Raw genomic sequence first — 21813 nt, forward strand, 5'->3', positions numbered from 1 at the left:
GCATTTACTTTTATACACCTTGTCTAACCACCATATTTGAAAACACTTCAGAGAAATTTTTATTCCAATGATGGAACAGTCTTATACAAAGATATGCAAAATGTGTCACCACTCTAAATTTCAACGTAGTCTGGTATACTTGAGCGGTTTACAACTTCAAGTGCCCACAGCAGGATTTTATAGCACTGGTTTAATATAGTAAAGTCATATATTGTGCAATTTGTTAGTCCATCAGCCAGTCTAAAAAAAGTATTAAAATTACAAGGTATAATTGGGCAAAGAAATAGCAGTTCCAGAGGCAAGTTTGTCCCTTTACTTGTTCTATGTAATTTCATCATTGTATTAATTCAAAATAAGCAATATCAGACAGTTATGGCAGTTCAACATATACAGTTTTCAGCACCAGCTAACTACTAAGTGTTAGTATATTCAAATTCATGAGTAAGTTTGATCCAGCACAAGTGTTAAGGTACATTTCCACACAATTTTAGGTGAACTGATGCTATATACACACATGGTTTATACACAACTAAAGCAATTCTAACATTCATCACAATTACAGATACTATACTATACATTGGATATATATCCCTGTGTAATAAAGTCTAAGCTATGTGGATATATAAGTTAAATCTCAGATTTCAAAGTTTCAATTACATTTATAGAAAATTATGAAAGTCTTCAACATTGGATCCCAGATGGAAGATCTAGAAAAATTCACCCACATCTGTTCTTTTATCACGACATTTACTTCTAGCTTTTGTTCGTGCCTTGAATGCTGCGGAGTTGTACAAATGCTACAAAGTGAAAGATAAAAAAAGTCAGTCAGGTATTTGAAATATCTATGTCTAAACATAATTTACTAGTTCATGTTCTTTACATAATTAGGCTATAAAGGTCAGCTAAATAAGACTGTAAATTCTGATTTAAAATTTTATTACTCAAAATTCTGATAGGAAAATACAAATTTTGCATCCAGGAAGATCAAAGATTCCAACATTTTAACACAATTCTAATAAACTAATTAAAGGAGAACTGCTATTTAATAAGCATGAGTGTCACTATATGGAAGATCTAAATTCTCAAAATAGGCTCCTGAATGCCTATTATATTTTCTAAATCACAATGAAAGGGAATAGGACTGTAAACTCCTCAAATTTCACTGGAAGTGACTTGGGCACTTTAGAAAGTTTTACTCCTTATCTGAGTATTTCTTTCACAGCTCCAAACACAGGTGTCAAACTCATTCTGCGAAAAAAGGACAAAATTGCATTTAACTATAGTCCACAGGTCAACCTAAACATGGCCAAGGAATGATTTTAAGACTAATGCACAGCAAATTCTCCAAATGTCAGTCATTTAAACTTTAGAGTTAATTCTCCTGTCAAGTCAGCTTCAGTCTTCAGACTCAGGAAAACCCTACCTGCTTATTCAGGTTTTATATTACATCTCCAATAAGTGTGAATTGACCAAGCATAGTAGCGTTTCAGATACATAACATGGTATTGTCTAAGTTTTGTAGCTCAGTATTCCTGCCTGATAGACCACACTGATAGTTCCAAAACAAGGGTTATTCAATCACAATAAAGCCATACCAGCACACTACATGAACTCTGGATGTCATTTTACATCAATTTTTGATGATTGTCAAGACCATTTCTCACACATGAATAACTAGGTCTTCTAGTTCCCATGAGTTCCACTATAACGTTTTAACAGGGAAAGAGTTAAACTCATGTCTGAGGTAAGATGCTTTTCCACAGCCTTCAGTTGTCACACTCAGCAATATTTCAGGACACTCCAGAGACAAAAGCAAGTGCTGTACCCCAAAGAAAGGAGTCAAAGTATAATGAGAGCTGTATACTAGTTCTTCAGTCAGAAGATTAAAAGTTGGTCCAGGACAGAATGTATATGAAGCACCCCAGAACAGCCATTTTTCATTAAACTAAATATTTGTAGCAGATTGACTATACAATTACAGCTGTTCAACTGTTAAGGGTTTGAAAGTTACTTAATTCCCAAAAGGGAACAGTAGCGGGCAAATGCAGGTGATATGGTTAAAGGTGTGATAACATACCCTTTCAAAACGGGATATCTTCATTGTCTTAAGAGTTGCAGCATCAAGCATTACTGGTGGTCCAAGTTCAAACACATTCCGAAGAAACTCATTGGACTGAGTGAAAAAATGGAAACATCAGTAACCAAGCTTTTATTCTGAATACTGCTGTAGCTTTAAATTTGAGATCTAAACTACATAATATTGAGTCTATAACAAGTAATATATGCTCTCCCCCACCATCATTTTTTGTAATTAGTCAAGGCTTAAGTCTAAGTACTGTCTGATGCAAATAAAGAGTTGTCAAAGAAGCAGTTACAGCTTCCTATTTTTGCAATGCGGACCTCAGCATTGAAGACTCTACTACTCTGCTATATGTCCTATGCTATGGGGCCTAGTGTAAGCCACATCCAATGTGAGGTCCCTTTTGCAAGCAGAGTTGTCAGCTAGCCATTTTATAACAGATCACACTGGATAATCAGGCTGAATGTAAAATACCCCTTAGTTGTCATCTCACAAAATTTGAATGAAAATGTAAAGTTACTTTACAACCAGTTTACCATAGCTGCTATGACATTTGTTAGGAAACATTAACAAATCATTGGCTAGATTCCAATAGAGAACAGTTAGGATAATTTCATAAATAATTTCGAGGGGCCAGAAAGGAAATTTGTGGAAACAGCTCACCTGCAAATGATACTGCATCCCTGATCCCAGAATCTCTTTGAAGGTGTCATATGTTTGTTTCTTAACCCAGCAGTCAATATACATACGCTCAGGTCCAAACTTGACAGTTTCTGTAGGGAAGTCTCGCTCCTGACAAAAAAAAAAAAAAAATCAAAGGCAAAGGCAAAACAGGAAAGCAAGCTACATTACCACATCCCCTGATTTAGAAAAGTCCTAAGCAGGCAAAAGTTATATAGAAAGCTTATGCATAACTAGGGTAGTTTTCCTTTCACTGAGTGAAATCCTGCACAAAGTAAGGACAAGAATGATTTATCCTGTGAAGTAACCAGTATGCATGTTTTGTAGCCTACTACACTGTATAGTACAATTGCTGCTTTTAATAGACACAGGGTGATAGCAGGACTGAAACTTAATATTTATGTTGCCATAGGTAACATTAGAAAGCACTTAACAGTCACACTGCTATATGTACGAATACATAACAGAAGAGCAAAAGAATTTTCACATGGGGCATGGGGTTTGTCTAAAATGGTTCAATGCACTTGGTTTGCATCTATAAATTAGTCAAGTCTCAGTGGATCTTTAAATACCCATGGAAATTCCTAATACTTAATTAAAAAGGAAATTTTATTAAACCCCTTTTAAGATGCTGAGTTTTGAAGCAAACCATACTAATGTGTATACCGCTTAGCAATGAGTGCCAATGTCAATTGAAGCTATTACCAAATCATTTTCTTCTGCATTTAACTGGCAGTTACTCCTGACAGTGTAAGCATCCCCCCTAAATACCAATTTCTTACAGCTATGTTCACTACTAAAAAACTTTGGACTGTTTGAAAGTACATTTTTTATTCAGTTGGCATTGGCCTGATTTTGCCCCGTTAAAGATTCAAATGTCATCTGCCTTATCAATATATCCTTTTCTTACTAAATGTAAGCTAATGATTTGTTACATTAAATCACTGATGTGCCTTACTAACTTGTGAATCCTTTGCTCAGGTCCTGAAAGCTCTGAACAGTAGCTTCCAACAATGGTATGATATAAGGCTCTCTACAACAATGCATAATTGAGATATGCTGCAAGGGACAAATTCTGAGGGCACTGAATAGAGCAGTTAAACTGAATCTATGCAATAGCTAAATAATGCAAGCTGATCCTTGCATATATTGTATGGCAAGGATTCTGTTAATTAACTGATACATTTTAGAACAATTCAGTAAATCAGAATTTGGAGCTAGAAGACAAATCTCAGCAGCAAACTCATTACACTGAATACAGGGAACCAAAGCTAATGGGAGCTGCAGGGGGCAGCACTTGCAAATGGAGGCAGTGTGCCTGCTTGGAACTTCAGGAGAGGGTTCCATCAGCAAGAGCAGGAAGGGAAGCTGCTGGAGGAGAGCATTCCACCCCCCAAGTCAGCACAGAGTTCCCTAGTTTTACTGCCCCTGTATAAAACTATGGTACGCCCACATCTTGAATACTGTGTACAAATGTGGTCTCCTCACCTCAAAAAAGATATTTTGGCCTTGGAAAGGGTTCAGAAAAGGGCAACTAAAATGATTAGGGGTTTAGAACGGGTCCCATGTGAGGAGAGGTTAAAGAGACTGGGACTTTTCAGTTTAGAAAAAAGGAGACTGAGGGGGGATATGATAGAGGTATATAAAATCATGAGTGGTGTGGAGAGGGCCGATAAAGAAAAGTTATTTATTAGTTCCCTAAATAGAAGAACTAGAGGACACCAAATGAAATTAATGGGTAGCAGGTTTAAAACTAATAAAAGAAAGTTCTTCTTCACACAGCGTGTAATCAACCTGTGGAACTCCTTGCCAGAGGAGGCTGTGAAGGCTAGGACTATAATAGAGTTTAAAGAGAAGCTAGATAATTTCATGGAGGTTAGGTCCACAAAAGGCTATTAGCCAGGGAATAAAATGGTGTCCTTGGCCTCTGTTTGTCAGAGGCTGGAGAGAGATGGCAGGAGACTAATCGCTTGATCATTGTCTTCTGTCCACTCTCTCTGGGACACCTGGTGCTGGCCACTGTCGGCAGACAGGATATGGGCTAGAAGGACCTTTGGTCTGACCCAGTACAGCCGTTCTTATGTTCCTTTCAACCCTCTAAACACTCCCATCAAATCCCCTTCTGGACCCAAAGTATCTCACTGAGCCTGTGTCCCACAGCCCCTCCCATGTAGCCGACTGCCCCACATTCCAAACTTCTCCTTAATTAGCTTTTTAATTGATCAGCACCACAATTTCCCTAGAATGCTGGTTAAAAAGCTTTTACTGTATAATGAAAATTGAAGTTACTTTGTGTTTATGCTCCAAATTCACCTACAATTTTAAAAGTTTTTCCAGTGAAAAAGCAATATCACAAGCATTAATACAACTGCTTTATAAATTATTTGCCACTTTTTAATTCAGATCAAGGATTTCAAAATAACTGAAGAATACCTCTACAGCTCGCAAGACATCTCTGAAGACAGATCGCTGCTTTCTTTTGTCTACTTTGGCACGGTGCTTGTTTCCATCTGTAGCCAGGGCTCTTAGTTTCTGTGTTAAGAGTTCCATGTCTTCATAAAAGAAATCCTAACCAGACAATATGAGAGATTTCAGCTTCTGGTCTTACATCAACTTTTCCCAATGATACTGTCTGTCATTTTGACTAGATGAGGAGTTCGTAAAGAAAAAATAAATGTATTAACTGTATTGGAAAAATTAAGTAATCAGAGTCCAGGTTACCCAAATATAACCTGTGCGCACTTACTGGCAGTCATCAGGTGTAGTATTTAAAGTGGAGCTCCCTCAATAGAAAATTGTCTCCCAACAAGATCTTGTGAGGTCCCTGGATAGAAACACCCCCCTCGCCATTTAGCCTGCAAGAGCCTATATTTGTTAACCCTTTAGACATGCTGTATCATTCTGTTCTCTGGCACTTGGGAATCAAGGAGTTGATTATCGGCATGAGATATTTATGTTTTGGGGTGCATCAGAGACACACTAGCAAGGGATGTGAAGGACAAGTCGCTTCCCCCCCTTGCTGCCTCTATCAAATAGAGGAAAGCAAGGGAGGGGGAAGAAGATGTGGTACTTCAAAGTGGCAGCGCTGCTTGAAGCCTGGGGCCAGATCCCAGGCTCAACACAGCGTTTCAAAGTGGCAGCGCCACATAGAGCCTGGGCTCAGCTGGTGCCAGGCTCTTTGTGGTGTTTCAAAGCAGCTGTGCTGCACAGAACCCGGGGACAGTGGGGGAGTCCCCAACTGATCCTGGACTCTACGAGCTGCTTTCATCTTTGAAGTGCAGCAATAGCCGTAGGGCTGTTGCTACACTTCAAAGGTGGAGGCGTCCTATCGATGCATTAACTATTCAATTAGTCAATTACCTGATAGTCAACTGTTAGTATTAAGGATGTTAAGTAAGATGGTTAAAGCCATTTATTTCTGTGAATTAAAGTTTTGGAAAGGGAGCTGAAGTTGCCCTTATAAAGAATAAATCTAAACAGAGTATGGAGACCAGATTAACTCCTAGACAAAAAAAGTGCATTGTCTTTTTACCAGTTTTACATTGTTTGCAGTACTCTTTCCAATGAGAGTATTTTATGTTGATTGCATGGTATTTGTGGCATGGTCCATCTTATTTCTTGAAATTTTCTAGCACAAGAGAACCCTGTACTTTATCAGAGGCTCCTAGGCACTACTATATTTAATAGCTGCCAATTGTCTATTTGTTCTTGTCATTCCGTTTTCCTTCTCATTTTATCTCTTATCCTCCCAGTCTGCCCTGTCACACAAATATACTCAGCATTATCACCCAATCTTGATATTTAGTTGATAAATTTAATATTGAATATTGCATGTAGTTTGAATGCTATATAAAGGCTAAGAATATAGTAAAATCTAGTATGAAAGAACTGTCTATATAAGATTAGCATCAGATGTGTTGCAAGGCCACTGGGATAATCCTTGTGGAATTCTGCCAGTTATACAAGCCACTGAATTTGGTAATTTCCATATGAACTGAAGTAACTTAAATAGTCCTGCAGAATCTTAGAGGCACAACCCACTTCTCCATGAAAGCTCATATCACCATCTACATTTTTTGTTAAAGATGCTGCAGTACTATTCATTGTTTTAAATTTTTTCAATTACAGACTAACACTTCTACCCCTCTGAAACTGAAGTGCTATTCTTAAAGGAAATGTTTAAGATCTTACAGAATGCAGATATTTAATCAAAATCTATTACATTCAAATCAAAATTGCTTTCACTTGCATCTTGCCAAGCCTAACATCTTCACTATAAGGCCTTTCAAAGTAAGTTTTCATGGCTAGGATGTTGCAGCCAATTCCCTTTCATATTTAGAGGCATCACAAAAATTATCAGAATTTTACTATGGGAAGTTACCATGCTTGATACCCTGCCTCATTTACATTTACCCTTTCCCCCTCAGACAGTTCTAGCTCGATCAAGGCTGACGTGCTTTGCCAGGAGCCCTCTGGCAGCCCTCCCAAGCTGTGCCCATGGGTAATTGGAGACTATTCTCTTCAGTGCTGTCAAGAAAACAGTTAAGAAGTTAATAAGGCACATTACTGAATGACAACAAAACATTAAGTCTCTACTGTAAGGCAATATTAAAAACAAATTACAAATTACTTAGTATAGCTAAGCATTGGTGCAAAGGTGAGTGACAGGGAAAATACACCAATGAAACTCAGAAGCACAAAATAAACATGTAATTAATTCCTTCCTCAAAAGTTGCAACTAGCCACAAAAAAATTCCTGGCACTTGTAACAATACGTTTAAAAACAAGAGTCAGGCAAGTGTCATTTAATACTTGGTTTTTATTAATCTTGTCATTAGATACCCCCTTTGAGACTTTAAATAAAAAATAGAAAAATACTACTAAATATAATACAAGAGTACATTGCAATAGCAAACAAAGCTTTCTAGAACTCAGCTGACAGATTTAGGGAACCTGAAAAGGGCAAAGTTTGCGCCGAACACCCCTTTAACATTATTTATTGAGGTATGTGATGCTAATCTACTTTTTTTTCTTTGTAGTTCCTTTTTTAAAAAAATAGTTACTTAGAGGTTGGTATCAGATTTTTAGATGCTAGCCTTCCAGCAGTCTTGGGAGTTAGAAGACAATAATGGGAGAGCTAACAAGTAAGCCGTTTTTATTGGGGTAGTTATAAGGTGTAGGGATGTAATAATGTAGTTGATTAACCAATAAGCAAAAGCATATAGGTTAATGCTATAAGCTAAGTATCTCTCCCCCCCCCACACACACATCTGCCCTCACCATCAGTAAATTTTTTAGCAGGCTGGCCAGCAGCCTGTCTCAGTCCTGGCTTGACAGGTCTGGGACCTACCCCAACTACACCTCTGAATATTAAGTGTTATTAGGAGGTAGGTGAGCAGGCAGCCCTGGCTCAGACCTGATTCACACCAGGCCCAGGAGCTCAAACACACACTCTTCAAACAGGGGCTGCCGACACCCCTGTATCATGTATCAGAGGCAGCAGTGTAGACTGACAAGATGCTACTTGGGAATTGGGCCAAATTGCACTAGCTGCCAGCCCCATCCCTGGGGACTATGGAATAGTCAAGTAACTGATAAGAATTCATGAGGTCACTCGACTATTCAAGTGTCTACCTAAATTTCATTTCACTGTTTAGATAGATTTTTCTTCATTACTCTTGCTATGCAACTTTCCAATAAACGTGCAGAGGGATGCAACTTGATTGTAAAAGGTGGCTGTTTGGAATTAGGGAGTCTATGTGAAAGAATCGCAGACTAAACATTGCAGTGTGTAACAATCTCAATGCAAGAAGCCTACTACTGCTAATCAATCATACTTACAGTGTCTGTTTCTCGTGCTAGCTCAAACAGAAGAGCTAGTGTTTCTCCAACAGCAATTCTCATGTTGACATCATCACAAGATAACAAGTTTGGAAGTTTAGGTAAATGCCTAGAAAAATTAGCTACATTTTATTAATCATTGAAGAATGATTTTTATAATAGAGCAATGTTAAGGTAAAATAGCAAATAACTGTAAAAGTTGCCTTCTGGGAAATGAACATACATTTCAAGTTTTTTCTTCACTTCACTCATTGGGCAGATGGTCAACAACAGAGTCCATGCTAAAAGTGCTCTGATGTGAAGCACTGTATTGTGGGTGCTAGAGATGCCATTAGTTTCTCTCTCCCTTGGATAGGATTTAGTGAAGATATTTTCCAAACACTCCATAGTTGAATACAGTTCCTGTTTTTTTTTAAAAAAAAAAGCAGTGTTAGTGACTAAATTCAGCTACCTAAATTTCTGTGAAGCTTCATAAAAAGTATTAAGTGTTTATCCTTACAGTAATATCATCAGTGACTATGAAACAGCAAACTCCTAAGCAGGTCGCACACTAGACATGGAAAAGAAATAAAACAAGTCAGTATTTCATACTTCAGCTTGATTCTACCAGACTCAAGATCATCCCCAAATTGTAACCTTTGATCTTGGTTACTCCAGCTGTCAAACTGCTCATATAAATTGAATTTCTATGTTGAATGCACTTGGGACCTAAAAACAGCATGAACTCCTCCTTCCCAGTTTTTCATTTTTGTACTTCATAGCTGTATCTGGCCCATCAGAAGCTCATGACTTTGTTGGGTATATTCAGGGCTCAACAAATACACTCGCCCGCAGCAAGTAGATTTTACCAGCTGGTGAGTGCAGGGGCGGACTGGCCTGGTGGGCCATTGTGACGAGCTGGCCGAAGCCCGCACTACAGGCGGCGTGGCCGCATCCGATCAGCAGACTGGCAGAGGAGGAGAACGCCACTGGGAAGGAGGAAGTGCGGCGATTCTTGCCACCGGGCTGCCTGCGGGCAGCTCCGGCATGAGGAGGCAGGGCGGGATGCCAGGACGCTGGCATGACCAGGCCCTGCTGATTCTAAAGGGCCACAGCAGCTCGGCTCTGGCCACATGTCCCTGGGAGCTGGCTGCGGCACACAGCGCAGCCAGGCCCCACCCGCTCCAGTCCCGCCACAGCCCCACTCCCCCTTTGTCTCCGCACCACCCATTCCCCATGCCGCCCCTGCTCCCCTGCACCCCGGACCCCCTGCTCTCCCTCTTCCCTGCAACCCTCTGGCTCTGCACCACCCTTGCACCCCACACCCTCCAATCCCTGCCCCCCCCCAGCTCTGTGCTGCCCATTCCCTGCACTGCCCCTAGACCCCGATCCCTCTGCCCCTCACGTTCCCTGCATCCCATTCTCCATGCCTCCACCGCACCCTGCTCCCCCCGATCCCTGCATCCCTCTGGCTCTGCGCCTCCCCCGTACCGTCCCCTCTCCCCCACTGTTCCCTGCACTCCTCTGGCTCTGTGCTGTCCCTGCACCCTGCTCCCCATGGGTCAGGAGCAAAGGGTGCTTGTCCATAGGAGGGGCTGGACAGGGCAGGGAAAAGGCTGGGGGAGTGGGAATCAGGGAAAAAGAGAGCAAAGGGGCAGGGGCAGTGAGGGAAGGGGGAGGCACCAAGAGGGTGCAGGTGCCTGGGGATTCTGGGGGTAAAGCAGAAATGCAGACACCTGCAGGGGAGGGACCAGCACCAGAGGAGAGAGGCAGGGCAGGTGTGTACAGGGAGGTATTACGAGCGGGGATGAGGGGTAGCTCACATGAGCAGAGTGGGGCTACTGGAGGAGTGGGCACAGGCGGAAGAGAAGGGCTGATGGAGGGGGGCAGGTCTCAGAAGGCTGAGGGCAGTGAGAAGGGCAGGAGTCAGGACAGCAGAGGAGGGTGAGGGGTTGGGGGGCAGCAGGCACCAGGGGAGCTGATGGAGCAAGGGGAGGAGACATGGCAGCAGAGGGAAAAGGTAGAGGTTTATAAGATATTTATTAATAACTTGGGTGCTATTTATTAATAACTTATTAGTAATTACTGTTCTTATTCTTATTAGGAATTTATGCCATTAAAAAAACACTTTGTGGGGGAGGGTGGCGAGTCCCTTTTTTGTCTGGCAAGTAGGGTTTTCCATCATTTGTCGACCCCTGGCTATATTGCCTGATTCTACTAGGGCATTACAGAAAACTGAGTGCAGTCAGCCTTTCATCTGATTTCCAATTTAGCTAGAGCTAGTAAAACCTCACTATGAACTACAAGTTTCACAACAAAATAAAATGGATTGCAGTTTCTTGTGGATGTCCTCATCTAAGAGGAGCTTGAATTGCCCTTTAAGTGTTAAATGCCTGCATTAAATACCAGAGGTGCTTTACTTTTAAAGCAGTGTTTCAGTTGTGCTTTGAGATAATAGTCAAGCTAGAACTATTAGTTTTGATGGTCTTTGAGAACAACACAGGCAAGCCATCTGTTCAAGAGCGAATGCAAGAGAATTAAATGGTGATAGTTCAACAGCAGAAACAGCTATTGCTTTGAAGAGGCTCCTAGTTAATATTGTGCTAGATGCAGGACCAGAGGAACTGGTGGATTCTTTGTGCTTGTGTTTGAGGCTAGTATCACTACCAAAAAACCCTTGACTATAATTATGCTTAACAAGATTGCTTAAATACCTGTGGACTCAGGATACTGTTTCAGGAAAATTAAAATAATCCTAAAAGACAGACAATACTTACTAGCAATTCTAGAAGTGAAAGGACTATACACTGTCTAGTCTAGACTATACACTATACCTAGTTAATGGTAGGTGTCATACATTAATGTTGTTCCAGGTCAGAGCTATTAACAGTCCAAACTGAAGGACTGACTGAAGCCTAGTCACACTGTAAGATGTGACTGAAGTTTTGAGATAGAAAAAGCACTAAAACTCAAAGGAACAAAGATACTTTACATGGTGCCCCAATTTCTATAGAACATGGCTCTCTAGGATTGACAAAATGCGTTGGTACCAGAACTTGAAGTTTCAGCTTAAGTGAACATCAACATAAGCTTATTTGCTTAACACCAATTCTCAAATTTCATGCCATTGCTGAAAGCTTCTTACAGCACAATGCCACTTTATATTAAAGCATGAATTAAATTATAGCCCTGCATTAACACATCAATGAAGTGTCTGTATTGTGGCAGCAGAGAAAGAAAGTAACACTTAGAACTGCTGTACTACCTCTGACTGCCCAGCACATTTTATACTTACAGCCTGTCTAGCCTGGATACTAGCTGTTCCATCACAGATTATCTTCTTCAGAACTGGTCCAAGGGTCTTAAGGACTTCTTCACTTTCAATTCCTGATCCTAACTGCACACAGAGAAGACATGCCAGCCCTGCTGCTGCAGACTGTTCATCACTCTTACCTATAGATTAAAGAACATACATTGAGAGATCACCTGTGGGTTTTTTCCTGCACTGAATCACTAACACATTTAGAGACTTCTAAAGTGAGATCCAGCAACAAAGAAAACTCAAATGAAGAAAAGAATATGGGAACTGATATGATATCCATACTTCCAGCCAAAAGTGAAAGGAAGCTAGTCAATTTTGTAGCTCAATGGCCAAAAATCAATAAATTCTCAATATGGACATGAGAAGCTAAGCTAACATATGGTAGCTACTAAAAATTTCTGTAAAATACTAAGAAGTTTCAACATAGTAGTTAACTCTACAGTGGTATGACAAATTAGTACCTATCCTATAGTTCAGTTACATTCCAGTAGTATACAAGCACTTACCTTTCTTTATGCAACGTTCAATGCTATCGGTTAAAGTCATTCTCCTTTCCAAGATAAATTCATACAGTATTTTAGAAGTCAGAGCATTTTTAAGACCTTCAAGAGCTGCTTGTCTTGTCTTTGCACTATTGAAGGAATAGATTGATACAAATAAGTCTTCATGCAAGTTAAAGCTGAAGGCTCTGCCTTAGCACGCTTTTATAGCAGTCTTTATTACACATCTAACTGGTGCTGTCAATTTATGGAAGTTCAATGAATTAAGTACAAACATTTAATACAGATGCTGAGCAAATCTTCTGGGCAAACCAGCTCCAATTACAACACAGTTTATTCTCTTTCCACTGCCTTCCTCAGCTAGAATGCAGCAGGGTAAAACCTTTATAGTCAGATGCTGTGACATATGCCTTCTTCGGCACTTCAACACAATAGTTTACTAGCCCAGAAAAACTATTCAACCCATCATTGGTTCAGAAGAAACATCACTGACTCCAGGGGAGCTATTCCTGATTCACAAGAGAATCAATCTGCCCCCCTTTTCCCCCAGTGTGCATTACTAATCTATAATTTTAGTAAGTATGTAACAAATAAAGATAGGCTAAATTTCTATGGAGCAGTACCATAGTATTAGTTTGTATTAGAGTAGTCACCAAACATAGTATACCTCTTGTCCAAGGTAAGATCAATGAATCCCTTTAACTTGTACTCAAAGTCTTCTTGAGTTGCTTCTTCATCAACTTCAGGTCCTAATGAATACAACATAGTTTAATCTTAACACATCACAACACTTGCATTTAGGTCATTTGAAATATACAGTATGAAACACTAACTACTACATTTAAATATACTATCCACCTTCTTTCAAGTAACAGGAACTTTAGCAGTAAGTGTAGGATATTACAGCAGTAAAATGACCCAGGAGAGGAACCTATCAGACTGCAACTACGGATAAGCATTTGGTTTAGTAGCCAATTAATTCTTGCTGAATAGTTTGCATGTGTACATTTTAGAATGAAGCAGCAATCAAAGTCGGGGGGGGGGGGGGGGGGTTGAGGTCTTAGGTTCTCTTGTGGTCCCTGACGCAAGTGGTAAAAATTACATTTGAATAAAGACATTATAAATTTGATTAAATCTAACCTTAGTTTTGGAAATTAGTAAACTATACTTATAAAATAAAAGCCACAGGAGGTTTTAAAAATCTTATGAAACATACATTTATCTGTAAATACTTAACATACCTAAAGAGGCACACATTACAGTAAAGGGGTCAGTAATGCCCTGAGACAGTGGTCTCCAACCTTTTTGAGCATGAGATCACTTTCTGAATTTAAATGGAATCCAAGATCTTCCTCAAATATAAATACTGTTGCCACACCTCCTTCCCACCCCTTCTCACCAAGGCCCCACCCCTGCTCACTCCATCCTCCTGCTCTTGCCTATCCTCACTCACTTTCATCAGGCTGGGGCAGAAGGCTGTAGTGCAGGCTCTGGTTTTGGATTAAGGGATTTAGAGTGTGAGGGACTCTCAGATACTCTTGAGGCAGGCAGTTGGGATGTAGGAGAGGGTTCTACGTGCAGGCCCTGGGGTGGTATTTGGATGCAATAGTGCTAGGGGCTAGGGCAGGGGCTTGGGGTGCAGGAGGGGGTTCCTGACTGAGGGAGGAGTTTAGTATGTGGACTCCAGATGGGCACTCCTGGGTGGTGGTGCAGTGGGGCTAAGGGAGGCTTCCTGGCCCTGCACCACTCCCTAAAAAAGCCAGCAAACTCCATCCCAAGTCCTGTTGTGCCCCCTCTCTGGTCTGTGGAGAAAAGATACTGAGTGGGAGAGGGGGCACCTTAACATCAGCATCCCTCCTTTGCCCTGCCCAGAAAGCAGGAGGCTCCCTAGGGCTACGTCTACATTGCATCCCTTTTTCGTAAAAAGGATGCAAATTAGACGTATCGAAATTGCTAATGAAGCGGGGATTTAAATCTCCCCTGCTTCATTAGCATAAAAATGGCTGCTGCTTTTTTCCGGCACGGAGCTTTGCCGAAAAAAGCGCCAGTCTAGACGCGGATCTTTCGGAAAATAAAGCCTTTTCCAAAAGATCCCTTATCCCTCTTAAAAAAGGGATGCAATGTAGACGTAGCCTAGGGGAGGGGCAGCTCCCAAGGCAAAGGTCAGGAGATGCACAACAATAGGGGAAGGGGGGCAGCAGTAGTGCCAGCACTTGATAGCCTCTTGGCCAAAGTAGTCAGGATCCACTGTCAGAGGCTCTAAGAGCTACCAGTAGAACTGGATCTACTGGTTGGTGATCACTGCCCTGAGAATTCTATTCCCTCAACTCTCTCCATTCAGGTACAGATTTTTTCCATTCATTCCATCCAAGAATAAATTTTTAATGTGTGCTGAGCAATGTGCAAATGTGCACCACCAGCAGAAACAAAAAATCTGGCTGTGGGCAGTCCGCTAAATTGGTTGGGTAGCATCTGAATCGCTCCTGAGTGGCCACACAAATGTGCAGCTTACAAGGAACACTGCCAGAGGACCGCCACATACACTCCCCCCCACCAAGTTTTTGGTTATTTTAAACATTAGTGCACAGTTAGTGACTGAATATTAGATAGTAAAGAATGCATCAGAAACATGACCTTTGTTTATAAAGAAATTTCATAAAATGCATCAATTAAAATCTAACCTGTACCTTCTTCAGTGAAGCTAGCAGGATCACTGAAGCCACTGCAGTGGCTCATAGTCTCAATTGATGCATCCTCATCACTGAAAGGCTGCACATTTCTGTGCTGACCACCTGAGGGGGGAAAAAAAACACATTAGTAACTACTTCTATATTAGGGAATCACTGCAGCAGCGTCACACATTGTTGCTCTAACCCTTAGTATCTCTGACCCCTTGCAGAAAGTAGAAAGAAATAAGGGACTTTCATGTAAAAGGTTTGCCCTCTGGAAAACATGAGGCTTTCCAGATCCTGGGTTCTCATCTCTTCCTAGCCCTATTTAGGGTTTCATGGTTTAAGAGGGCTTCAGGGAAACCTTTCCCAATCTTAAACTACTTACAGAGATTTGCACCTGGAATAGTGTTCTGATACACAGTATTCAGTGTACTGGTGGAATTTAGAATTATGGAGGAATAACACCTCTGATTGGGCTTTCAAACAGCACTACAATCTATGTTTAAAGAATGTATTCCATTCACAGGTAACCACAAATAATGGAATTTCCTTGTTTTTAAAAATCCATTTTAATCAACATAAAAGTACAACTGAGTTTTGCTTTTTAAGCAATGGATTAGTCACTAAACTACCAAGAGCATTACTGGATTCTGCTTTTCTGTATATCTCCATAACTGAGAAGGATGCCATTCTAGAAAATCGACTATTTTAGAAGTGTACATCTATTTTCTCATCCCTCTGCCTTTTGCTATTTAGGAGGAGTTCTTAAACTGACAGGCAGAGTCAGGATCACCAAATTTGGTATGCAGTTTCTTTTTATTGTAACTTATTAACATGTTGCATGTTTGAAGCCCTGATACACACAATATAGTCTTCTATATACCCAAACAGAGTAGCATGAAGTGCACTAACTATGGCAAATTTTGCCACAGCATTCAACAGAAAGGGAACTTTGAGATAAGATTGCCACACACTTGTCTGGATACCACTGACAATCAAGAGCTGAATTCAGCCCAAATCTGCTGCTCTTGAAAGAGCACTGATTAATGAGTCAACCAGAAATGTGGTTTTGGTATGGGCACAAAATGTGGTGTCTATACAGTAGACCAGTGGTCCCCAACCTTTTGGGGCTGCGCAAGCGCTGTGCGCCCAGGGGCGCAAGAATGGCTCAGGCCGGCCCTGGTCACTAGGCAGGCGCACCTAAATGCCCTGGCAGGTGCCATGGTGCCCTCGAGCACCGCGTTCGGGACCACTGCAGAAGACCCAAAGGGAGTTATTGTGATTTTCACCAAACCAAATCCACACTTTATATGAAAAAAGACAATGAAGATACCTAAGAGATATGACAAAATGCAACTCATTGTGTAGTTCATTCCAGTTTGTTTTTTCAGCACCTACCATATTTAAATTTCACTGAAACATTCTAAGTGGAGCGAATATAAATCTGAGCAGTAACAGAGCTGGCTGTACAACCTATGAGTCTTCCTTCTTCCCCCACCCTTTTTTTAAACTGCTGTAGTGTTAAGTAATCTAAGTAAAATATTCTGTTTTAATGCTAAGAGAAAACAGAACAATGCAGGATGATGTTCCACAGCCCATCAAGCCTTCTTTTGTCTGGATTCAACATAGACCTTAATATTTGGTGTTAGTAACAAAGTTTCTATAGCTCCTAATTTTTCTTCTTCAGTTTTGTCCCTGTTCCAGTTTTATTACCTGCTCTTAGCCAGACTTCCTCCAACATAGCAGTGAAAGCCTGTTACTTATCAAGTGCCTTCAAAACCCCTAGTTCTTGGAAATTTAGTGTCTACAATTCCTGAATAAAATACATGTTTGTTCAAAGTACTTGTATGTATAACAAGTTGCTGCCAAGCCTCCTAAATGTTGAAAAGACAATCTTAAATTGATTTCCAATCATTCATAACTAGGAAGGTTCCTGAAAACATCCTTCAGGAAACCAAGAGACTTGAGAGGATTGCAAAAAACAAAAAACCCAAAAGCTGTTGAAGAACCACTTGGTTTTTTCCACAGATATTAAAGTGTTATTAAATCAGAATTAGTATTTCCTTAAATTGCTCAGAGCTATAGTGAAGGAAACGTTAGCATAAAAACTGTAACTGTCTTTAAATGTCCATCTTTACCCTGTGTTTTTTTCATACCATCAGTCTGATTTGTCATTTTTAGGTGCAAAAGGTAACAGCAACTATTCCTTAATTAATCTGATGCTGAAGTGCTGCTGAAACCGATACATAAATTATTTACATTTCTCTGATAGTTTGCAGTGTTTCGTTTTCTGGGTGCTCTGAACTCAAGGTTCTATTCTTCCAACATCAGAGAGGAAGTTTCCTTTAGTGAGGCAGTTGATTTTGACTATGCAAGATGTCAATATTCCACAATCTGTGATAATTAGCTGAATATCAAAGCCTGTAACAACATTTATGCCATATCCTTTAATTTTAGGCACAAAGAATGAAATTCATATACTAATATTTAGTAGTCACAACTAGGGATGCTAAATTTAGATTAACTGGCTAATAGAATAGTCAATGCAATATGCATCGACTATTTGATAAGGATGCCTCTGTCCCAGAGCTGTAGCTACACTTCAAAGGCAAGAGTGCTGTGGGGAGGACAGGGCCAGCGGAGGACTCAAGCAGTTGTCTGCTGGCCTCATGGTCCCCATGGCATTTCAAAGCAGCAGCACCACATAAAGCCCAGGGTCAGCTGAACTTCCCAACTATTCCTGGGCTGCACACAACATTTCAAAGTTGTAGACCCCAGGCTCCATGTGGCACTGCAGCTTTGATATGCCATGTGCAGCACAGTGTCTGGCCAGAGGCTCCATACAGTGCCGCCGCTTTGAAGCACCCCCCATCTTCTCCCCCTCCTCCCGCTGTCTTTCTGATGGAGGCAGCAACTAGCATATCGACTATCCAATAAGCATTTGCTTATCAGATAGTCAACTAGTCATTCACATACCTAGTCATAAGGCATAAATCAGTAACTTCCAAGGTGTCTCAGATCTACATTGCAAACTTACATCAGCATAGTTAGATCTGATGCATAAAAAAATCTATACCCTTGAGACATGAGTGATGGTGGCCTAGTCCTCAAAGTAGGCTCCGTGAGGTCAACAAAAGACGACTTCTATCAATCCAGCTATAATTTATTGAGCAGAGGAATTATTTATGCCAGTGGTCCCCAACCTTTTGGGGCCGGCATGCGCTGGGTGCAAGAATGGCTCAGGCCAGCCCTGGTCACTAGGTGGGCGCACATAAATGCCCCAGCAGGCACTGCATTGGGGACCACTGATTATGCCAACAGGCGAACCCCTTCCATCAGAATAAATGGTATCTAAAATGAAGCACTAGAGCAGCACAACAGTTGTGCCACTATAGCAGGTAAGTGGAAGCATACCCTCAGCACAAGTAAACTACCTGGCATGGATTCTCAAGAGTTCCAGGCCAGTTACAAACAGGTATTGGGCACATGGCCCTCTTATCACATGGAAATTTCTAAATGGAGGATCAGCACGTGAAAGTCTGAGAATCACTAAAACTAACTTTTGCACATTTCAGAAAAATCAAGTGTACTGTCCATACCATGGAAGCTTGTAAACAATACCCATCTCCACAACTACGGCCAGTACACACTCCTCAGTAGTCAAGGCCCCTCCATCACTAATGCCTCTCTCCCCAGCACCTCACACAAGCTAGTAGACCATTTTGGAGCTCTCCTTTTTTAGCGGGCATAACAAGGCCCTTACCAGACTGCTAGGCCCAGGGCTTTGGAGGGACACAACACTGAGCTGACATTCCCAGGGCGATACTGAAGCCTGGCAACGAGTCCTCTCAGGTGCAGACACTTAACTCGGAATGACCCATTTGCACAGAAGGGACCCGAGAAACCCTCTCAGCGCTTTCTGGAGCGTCCCCAGCCCTGGCGCCAGGGACCGTGCAACGCTCCAGCCATGGGGCGGGCCGAGGTGGGGCCAGGCCACAGCAGGGACGCCAGTCCTGGGGCTGCTCCGCAGACGTGACACTAGTCACGGCGAGCTCGGCTCAGAGGAAACCAGCGCACGGCGGGGGAGCTGCCGGCTGCGCCCATTTGCCCCGGGGCGCTGCCTGCGGCGCCGCGCTGGACACAGGCCGCTGGCCGCCCGCTGCCCATCGGCCGGGCCCCTCCCGAGCACTGCGCAGCAAAGGCGGAGCAGCAGGAGACTGTGCGCATGCGCCGAGTGGCTGTGTGAGGTGGCGGTTTCCAATCTCAGCTCCTGTCAACCCCGCTGTAACCGGGCCCCTCACCCCGGGGGCACCAGGAAGGGGACGGGCAGGTTCCTGCATGCCGGGAGAGCCCCGCAGCGTGAAGCGCGGCCGCGCAGCTAGACAGGGCGGCTCCGCTGGTCGAGGTCCGGCTCCCTACAGCCCACCGAGACCCCCACCCCGTGCTCGAGCACCAACGCATCATGGGAAATGTAGTTCCTCTTCTGGTCGCCCCCAACAGAAGAGACTGGGCTAGGCCGCAGGAGAGAACTACAACTCCCAGGGTGCCTCACGGCTCCTACCTGCTCCGCGCTGGTGGTTGCTCCCCCGCTTCTTTGACTTGGGCATGGTCACCGGCGGCGCGCGCGACTCCCCTCGCTGGGTCTTGGTCTCTCTGTTCCCCCCCGCCCGGGTCTCAGCGACAATCAGCCGATGGAGGAGCAGGAGCGCTTTTTACTACAACGTCTCTGCGGGGCTGACTTCCCGGACCGAGGCAGTGGAGGAGATTGGCGGAGGCAGGCGAAAGACGAAGCAGAGGTGGCGGCAGAAATCCCCGTGGAGGCCCGTGAACAGAATCGATGCATCTTTCTCCTCTCAGACACCTGGAGCTAAAGGCGAAGAGACGGCGCCGACGCCGCTTTTATAGCCAGACGAGCTACGGGGGCGGGCGAAGTGACGTTTGGTGGACGTCAACCGAATATGACCAATGGCCATCGCTGGTTTACCGGACGGGTGACTCATACACATGAGATGCCGGTCAGGGGACGCGTTGCATTTTGGGACGTGTAGTCCGTGAAGGCGTCGCTGCTTCTTTCTGGCTCACAAGGACAGCATCCAGGGCCGGCCCGGGGAGCTGTACCGTGAGAGGGCATTCCAGGACACCATTGCATGCTGGGAAATGTAGGCTCAGCTTTTCTGTGCTGTGGTAGAACGCCATGGAGCGCACGTCTGCAGCCGCGTGTCCTCGTCTGACCTGCTGAGCGGGCGGGGACGCAAACAGGGCGGGAGAGGAGAGGTTACGAGCAGCAGGGCTGACACAGGCTCACACAGGCTCTTGAGTCAGAGCCTGCCGGTGCTGCTGGGATCATGGATCACAGTGGAGATGGTTAAATGGCTCTTTGTGAAACACACGGAGCAAAATCCTCTCCCACTCCCCATCCAGCGGAGGAGACCCCAGCAGTGAGTTAGAGGGGGACACAGCGCGCTTCCTCTCCCCATGGCTTGTACTATGCGGTTTTACCCACGAAAGCTCATGATTTTACACATTTGTTAGTCTCTAAGTGTTTCTCAAACTTTTTGGCCCGTGATCCAAGCTGCACAAGGTAAATCTTTCTGCAGACCACCAGCCAACCACCGACGATGACAAAAAGGGTTCACTGGGGTGCAAGGTATGGGAGGGAGGGCTCAGGAGGGGACTCTGGGTGAGCCGTCTGGGAGGTTGGGTGCAGGAACTGGCTGAGGGGGAGAGATCTGGGCGGAAGGGAGGATGCAGAAGCAGGGTGAGAATGTGGGCACTCAGTGGGACAGTGTGTATTTGAGGCTGATGAGGGTGTGGGATCTAGCAGGAGGGGTATAAGATGCACCTACCTGTCTCCACACCCTGAGGCACCATCCTGTTACTCCCATTGCCTGGGATTCCAGCCAGTGGCAGCAGTCGGGAGAGCCTCCAGGCAAGCGATTTCCTGCATTGCTGTTCCCCCAGCCAGAGGGAGCGGACTGTCAGTGCAAGAAGTCACTTCCTCCCCCCCTCAAGCTACATCTAGCCCGCAAGGTTCAGCACTCCCTCCCTGCCCCCCCCCCCCCCCACGGTGGGGAACCAGCGCTGGCACTCTATCCTTACAGAGTGGGTACAGAGCTAAAGCACCAGCACGGGCTCTCCACATTGGGGGAGGGAGAGTCTCAAGCCTGTGGCCCACCTGCAGAGCACTAGGGGTCCTCTGAGATTTTGTATGCAGTTAGGTGTTATATGTGTCATAATTTAGCCAGTTCCCAACAAAGGTGGCAGGTTTTAGAAATTTTGGTGGTGCCCAAAACATCCAGAGCCCACACTCCTCAAACTCCCTTGCCCCCCCCCCCCCCGCCCCTCCACAGGCTAAAGCTCCACAGAGAAGTTTGGGAAGGGGTGGAGTACGGGCTGTGAGAGGGAGTTTGTTTGTTGGGTGCTGGCTCTTGGCTGGGGCAGTGGATTAGGGTACAGAAGGGTTGTAGGCTCTGGGAAGAAGTTTGCAGAAGGAGTGAGACTCTAGGTGGGAGTTTGGCTACAGAAGGGGGGATTTGGGATATAGGCTCTGGAGGGAGTTTGGGTGCTGGGTGCAGACTCTGGGCAAGGGTTGGGGATGGGGGGTAGGCTATGGGAGAGAATGTATATGTGGGAGGGTGTCTGGGGTGCAGGCTCTGGGATGGGGTTTGGGTGCTGAGTTCAGGATCGGGGTGGGGGCTCTGGGAGGGAGTTTAGGGTATGGAGGAGGTGTGGGGGAGG

The 21813-nt window shown here is 43.7% G+C and overlaps 1 protein-coding gene across 4 annotated transcripts; it reads right to left on the reverse strand.

The window, feature by feature from the left end:
* Positions 1–35: 35 nt before the first annotated feature.
* IFRD1 (interferon related developmental regulator 1) lies at positions 36–20244 on the reverse strand. Of its 4 annotated transcripts, none has more exons than XM_006122515.5 (12): positions 19637–20244; positions 15085–15195; positions 13071–13152; positions 12410–12534; positions 11877–12034; positions 9102–9152; positions 8826–9004; positions 8603–8711; positions 5195–5329; positions 2744–2872; positions 2078–2173; positions 36–797 (listed from the first exon to the last, which is right to left on the reverse strand). In XM_006122515.5, the coding sequence occupies exons 1-12, from the start codon at positions 19680–19682 to the stop codon at positions 708–710; spliced, it is 1311 nt and encodes a 436-aa protein (XP_006122577.1). In that variant the 5' UTR covers positions 19683–20244; the 3' UTR covers positions 36–707. The 4 variants fall into 4 exon arrangements, with proteins under 4 accessions (XP_006122577.1, XP_006122578.1, XP_006122579.1 ...); XM_006122516.5 differs by having other exon boundaries at positions 15091–15195; positions 19637–20228; XM_006122517.5 differs by lacking the exon at positions 19637–20244 and adding an exon at positions 18839–19281.
* Positions 20245–21813: the final 1569 nt, after the last annotated feature.

This window comes from Pelodiscus sinensis, chromosome 1 (genome assembly GCF_052426305.1).
Source record: "Pelodiscus sinensis isolate ZL-2025 chromosome 1, ASM5242630v1, whole genome shotgun sequence".
NCBI lineage: Eukaryota > Metazoa > Chordata > Testudines > Trionychidae > Pelodiscus > Pelodiscus sinensis.